A 6,372-nucleotide genomic window follows, 5' to 3' on the forward strand; every position below is an offset into this window, starting at 1 on the left:
TCTGTGTGTGTCTCCCCTAAAAAAACCCTGCTGCTCAGACTACACCGCAGCCCCCCACATGGTTTGGGTGGAGCGTTTCGGAGACGACATGTAGGAAACACTTCAGACTACGCCGGCTTGTCAACACACACGCACACACAAGCACACACACAATATGTCAGAGATATGAAAACACACACACTCCCACTCAGGGTAATACACACGACTAAAGTGACAGAGTGGAGTGTGGACACTTCCAAGCTGCAGGGTTTCATTAATGCTGAAAATATTTGGAGAAAATGCCAAATGTTACTCTTATTTTGCCTCCTAAGCATCCTCTACCGAGAAAATCTGACAACTGCCGCCTCAGAAAAGCCGCCGCCACCGAAAAACCCCCACGTGCTCAAATCCAGACAGAAGTGATGCATGTTGGGAGTAGAAAGCAGTTACCTGGGAGGGGTTCCAGTTTGGGGAAAATACCCCGAGGCATAGAAAACCGGTCCTCGTCGTCCTCCGCCAGCGTAGCCTGGACTCCCACTTCCACGGGCCTCCTGCGGTGCAGAGAACCCAAGGCGGGCGACGGGGTGAGGGCCAAACCCGGAGAGGGCGAGGGGGGTTTGTCCAGCCCCCTGCCTACAGCCAGGCAGGGCGGCCCGTGGCATCGCTTCCTCTTGTGCTCGATGAAGAGCAGGATGTCCGCCAGGGGGAAGGTGGCCTGGCATTGGCCGCAGGTCAGAAGGTCCTGCTCCAGAGAGGGGTGAGCGTCGTGACCCAGACGGGCGAGCCGACCCACGGCCGAACCCGGGTGATGCCCGTTGAGGCTGCCGTTCTCCTCCGAATGCTCCGAGCAACGTTCCGACAGCTCCTCCAACGAGACGACGGCCGTGGAGAGGGGCTCGGCTGCTGGTAGAGGCACAGGCAGAGAAGAGGAGGAGGAGGAGAGGAGAGGAGGGGGGGGGGACAACCACAGTGGAAGAGGGAGAAGAAGAAGAAGAAGAGGGGTGGGAGGAAAGAAGGAAGAAGGAAGAAGGAGAACGAGCACAAAAAAAGAGGAAATTAGAAGGTGATGCTTACTCTGAGAAGAAAAGCATGTGTTTTTTATTTTTCTCTTCCTCTCCTGTAATTCCTATTGATACAACTATTTGTGGGAATTCATTACAAGGGAAGAGTGCAAACAAAAAAGCCTGAAAACATTCTCCTCCTGTCACATCCAGGATCAGAGTTAAAAAGACAAAGCTAAATAAAAGCCCGACATGTGGCGCAGACAATGAGCGGGTGAGAAAAAAATGTGCCTTGTAATGATAGAAACGCATGTAACGCGGGGGAAATGATTACAACGCAAACCGATCCGGATCACACATCACAGACGTAAAAACGGTGGGAAATAATATCTTGAGTGACTCGCAAAGCTGAAATCAGATTCCTCAAAGATAACAATTTCTTTGCCAATGACAGGGAGCGTCTGGAAAATGATGGTTAAATACAGCGTTCACCAAAACTCTAAATATGTGGATGAGACTTGCCTAACCTTGTTTGTACAGGTTTTGATCCTGTAATCAAGCAGAGGAGAAAAAAAAAACTGTCACAAACATGTCCAACATATGTGTGTGTGTGTGTGTGTGTGTGTGTGTGTGTGCAGGGGGAACTGAGAAGCAGGCGGCAGAGGAGAGTGTGTGTGTGTGTGATTGTGTGTGTGTGTGTGTTAGGGAGAAAGCTAAACTCTTCCTTCAGTCTCGATTACATGTGCCTGACTTATAGTTCTTAGACACCAGCCTCCTCTACAGCAGGGGGAGGAGGGGGGGGGAAATCACCCCCAAAATGAGCCGTTCAACCCGATTCCTCACCCCTCCAAGGCCGGATTAACTCCTCACTACTTCTTCTTTTTTTTTTCTTTTTTTTTTTTAAGAAGCCTTTTGTGGAGCTCAGACCGTCCTGCAGCGGAGGAGGAGAGAGGAGTGTGAAGAGAAGCGGCCCCGCTGAATTAGAGGAGCGAAACGGGAGAACATAATTCACTGTCCCTCTTTTAAAGAAAAATCTTCCAGTACCAAGGTGAAGAGTCTGACTCTGTAGCTGTCGCCGCCTAATGCATGTTGACCTTCTTTACTCAGCCGCCCAATTTCACATTTTAATGAACTTAAAACCACTGAGAATCAAAAAATAGATTTTAATTTTCACTGTCTGGGTGATTGGTACAGATTTTGTCTGATAACAAGGATAGGGGCTGGAGAGTGTGTGTGTAAGTGTGTGTGTGTGTGTGTGTGTGTGTGTGTGTGTGTGTGTGTGTGTGTGTGTGTGTGTGTGTGTGTGTGTGTGTGTGTGTGTGTGTGTGGGAATGCATGCAGAAGCGTGTGTGGGTGTGTGTGTGTGTGACAGAAAGAAAGAGAGAGAAAGAGAGAGAGATAGTGGCTGAATGTGGACTACATCCCCCCCTCAAGGAAATATGATTTGAACGCTGCAGTCCTGTGCGCGACATCTGTGCACAAACTGGGACATGAAGATAACATGATAAATTCACCACTACCCCCCCTTTCACACCCCCCCCCCCCCCTCTCTCTCTCTCTTCTCTTCACCCTCATCCTCCTCTTCCTCCTCTTTGATTTAACTTCAGGTCAACACAAACACCACGCAAGTTATACAACAGCTTCCGGAAGAAGAAGGGGGGGGTGGGGGGGGGGCATTACATTTTACAAGATAGAAAGAATAAAATTGTAATGAAAGCTGCTTTAGCTCGTCACCTCTGAAGTTGAACTCAGGAGTAAATATCTGCAGTTTTTTGGATTTAATGGAGCATGATGAGGAGGAGAGGATAAAGAGAGCTAAATAAGATTTAAAAAATAAAAATAATATATAATGTAAGTCTCCATGCACATGGTTCAATTACTATTAATTCCAAAACACACGTATAAATCTCCTATTTGTGTCTTCTTTTTTTTTTTTTTTAAAGCAGATGGAATAAGAAGCAACAGGAGAAGAGAGGGTGATAATATGTCAAAACATGCGGGATAATTCTATCATATTTCCTCAAGTAGAAATGATAACACACACACACACACACACGCAGATAGAAAAAGAGAGAAAAGGAGGGTATAACATGAATGCACTCTGATTTAGAATTCCTTTAACAAGCAGCTGCAGGTTAAAAGTTGCACCTGTCTGATAAGGAATCTATAAAACAGTCACAACTTAACCGTGAGACTATGCTGGCTCTCTGCCCTCAAACCACCAAATTAACCATTTTAAATTGCATTCCTTTTTTTTTTTTTTTTTAAAGGAAATTAGTGTTTAATCTAGAGGAAGAGACGTGGAGTTAAAACACTCAGGAGTAGTGTTGAATTTTGTACATTTTACTACTTTAATTCAGCCTGATCGTGCTGTTAAATAAAAAAGAAGCAAACAGTAGAAATGTAATGTGTTCTTACTCGTCTGTGTTTGTCATGTGTAAATATAGCAGAGGAAGAAATGTGGAAAATAAAAATGTTGCGGCTAAAAAGACGAAATATTGAGGGATGGATGTTTGCTGGAGAGCGGCAGGGTGATTACAAATCTGTATGCAAAATGAAATGTGTGTGTGTGTGTGGTGTAAGATTTGAAGGGGGTAAAAGGCGAGGTCTGCAGGCATATCACAGTGTAGCTGCATATGCTGATTGCAGCCTGCATGTATGTACAAAATGTGATGCATTAAAAAAAAGGAGAAGAGGAGGGTTTGAGGTGAAGAAGAGGAATTGTAGATTTTGGTGAAGGTGGTGGTGGTTTTCTTTTCTTTCTTTTTTTTGGTGGAGTGGGGGGGGGGGTCCCTCTTCCTCCTCCCTCCTTCCCTGCTTCCCCATGTCTTGTATACTCTCCCTTTATTCTAAAGAGAACGCCAAATAGTAGCCCGTGTAGATGTATAGGGGTGGTGGTGAAACTGATCAGGTTCAAGTTCAGCGCTGGATTTTCTGATCGTGCTCTGCCTCCTAGCGACGGCACATGGCCATGGTGACTGTCACCCTGCCGGAGCCACACACACACACATACACGCACGCACGCGCACGCACACACACACACACTCGCTCTATCTCTATCTATTTCTCTCCCTCTAAACCAAACAGCTACACAGGCAACAGCCAGTCAACATACCGAAACATAATCAATCACTGATGCATAAAGACGCACAAATATCTTCTAGTTTAATGTTTGCGGGCCACTTGGAGAGCCGCTGAAAGGTGCGAGGTGGCGCACAGTACGGCACATGGTGGGGAGATAAACGCCACTTTGCCAATCGCCCCGCTGTTTCCAAACACACTCATTTGCTTCCCCGTCACATATCGCACTAGTGCGCCAATATGAAGCCAATAAACTCCGAAAGAATCGTCTTGGGAGATAAATAAGCGCCGTGCGTAAAAGATGGATTCTGCCGACTCAACTAAACACTGTTGGAATATCTTGTCTCTTTTCCTCACACGCCGCAGTTGCAACACACCAATGAGCTGATATTTCTTACCTTAACTCTACATGAAGAATTGGAATTCTGAAAGTTGACATTTTTGTGCGGTCCAAATTTGGCTTTTTTTTTTTTTAAAGAAAAAAATCAACGCAAGACAGCAGCGAGATATGCTGTTATCCTGTTGCTGTGTTTTTAAGTGTGGGGCTGCAGAGGCTCTGCTGTGTGTATCAGGAAGAAAGCCTTTTCATCTAAACTAAACATCAATAAAACAGCCTTTACATAAGAGAGGCATTAGGATTTTTTTAAAGTGTGTAAAATAAATCGATTTGTGTTGTCTCTACTGCCGAGCTGCTGACAGAGGGAGGCAGTTGTAAACAGTCGGACACGAGATTTTTCCCCCTCGATCCAAAAATCCACCTCCAAGTTTTTTTGGCTTTTTTTTTTTTTCTGAAAGTAATCCAAAAATAGAACGAGAGAGAGCAGATGAAACCTGCCCGCAGAACTATCAGACAGCGATATTCCGGGTGGTGGGGGGGTTGATCTCTCCACGAAGCTCCGCGGAAAGGACGCGCTCTGCTACCGGGAGCCCAGTGCGTTCCAACTGACCGGAGCAACCGTGGGGGCACCGGAGCCAGAGCAATGCACATTCTCACCCTGTAACTTCCCTGTTTATTTTGTGCAGAGAAGCAGCACCGGCTATACACCGACACACAAAACTTTTTTCTCTCTTTTCGGGGCTCCGAGCGGCTTTTACGCACGGAGGTGTCGCACTTTCTCGCCACGCTGTTAAGTCCAGTTGACCGGGTCCGAGCGGTGCGTCCAGTGTCCACAAGCTTCTGTCCTGCTGCCTTTCCCCCCCTTTTTTTGCTGAATGAATTGAAAGGGAGTCAGAAATGAACATTTGCATCTCTACTTACGCGAAAAATCCCGTTTGCTTAAGTGCTGGGGTTTGCCTTGCTTGCGGCGAGACATGGTGGCTGGCGGCTGCGTTCAGCGCGGATCACATCGGGGAGAGCCGGGGTTAGAGAGGAGACTCCGGTGGGGCAAAAGAATATCTTCATCCAACGCCTTTGTCATCCACCAAAAATAGATATAAAAAAAATTATAAAATAAATTAGAAATAATACAAAGATGGCGCGGAGGCGAAGGTGGATCGCGGGATCGCCGTCATGGCTTTTTTGAGAAAGGAGAGCAGAGAGGAAAAAAGAGAGAGAGAGTGTGTGTGTGTGAGAGAGGTGGATGGAGAGAGAGAGAGGGGAGAGAGATGGAAAAAATGGCAAAAGCCCCCCCCCCCCCCGCACCCCCACCACCCTCCCTCCACCCCCCACCCCCCACACCACCACCCCTCCCCTCAACCCCCCCCCTCTGTGCTGTGCAAGTTCAAGTGCACGGACGTGACGTTCCCGGCGAACTTGAACGTCAGGCGATGGACGGACACCCGACATACAAAAACATGGGCAGGGCCGAAGCACCCGAGTGGGAGTGGGAGTGGGAGGAGGGACGGACGGGACGCGCAATAACAACACCAATGGACGGTCATTAGAGAGAGAGGGAGAGAGAGAGCGAGAGAGAGAGAGAGAGCAGGAGGAGGAGGAGGAGGGAGGGGGGCTGGACATGAGAAATAGACCAGGTGGAAGCCAATGGACACAGAGATCAGGGGGGCCGGACAAGAGGCACTTGGAGGGAGGGAGGAGTGTGTGTGTGCACGCGCGCGACTGTGCGAGAAAGAGGAGAGATGTCTAATGAAAGCAATATGCAGAGAGAGAGAGAGAGAGAGAGAGAGAGAGAGAGAGAGAGAGTGAGAGAGAGAGAGAGAGAGAGAGAGAGAGAGAGAGAGAGAGGTGGACGCAAAACAGGGCAAGGGAAGCCGTGGACAGGAGCTCACTGGAGGGGGGCGGATATAATACTGCTGCATGTACTGGAGACCGGAGGAGCGTGTGTGTGTGTGTGTGTGTGTGTGTGTGTGTGTG

At 47.9% G+C, this 6,372-nt stretch overlaps 1 protein-coding gene across 2 annotated transcripts in view; it reads right to left on the reverse strand.

Annotated features, from left to right (window-relative positions):
• LOC133991783 (B-cell lymphoma/leukemia 11A-like) overlaps positions 1 to 5,563 on the reverse strand; it is a 50,662-nt gene extending 45,099 nt beyond the window's left edge. The window contains exons 1-2 of one of the 2 annotated variants that reach the window (XM_062430332.1): positions 5,320 to 5,563; positions 430 to 879 (exon numbers count right to left, since the gene is read on the reverse strand). In XM_062430332.1, coding sequence (XP_062286316.1) covers positions 430 to 879; positions 5,320 to 5,374 — 505 coding nt within the window. In that variant the 5' untranslated portion in view covers positions 5,375 to 5,563. Of the gene's footprint in view, positions 1 to 429; positions 883 to 5,319 lie in introns of both variants that reach the window. The other variant, XM_062430331.1, reaches the window with a different exon arrangement.
• Positions 5,564 to 6,372: the final 809 nt, after the last annotated feature.

The sequence above is a fragment of the Scomber scombrus genome, chromosome 12 (assembly GCF_963691925.1).
Source record: "Scomber scombrus chromosome 12, fScoSco1.1, whole genome shotgun sequence".
Classification (NCBI taxonomy): Eukaryota; Metazoa; Chordata; class Actinopteri; order Scombriformes; family Scombridae; genus Scomber; species Scomber scombrus.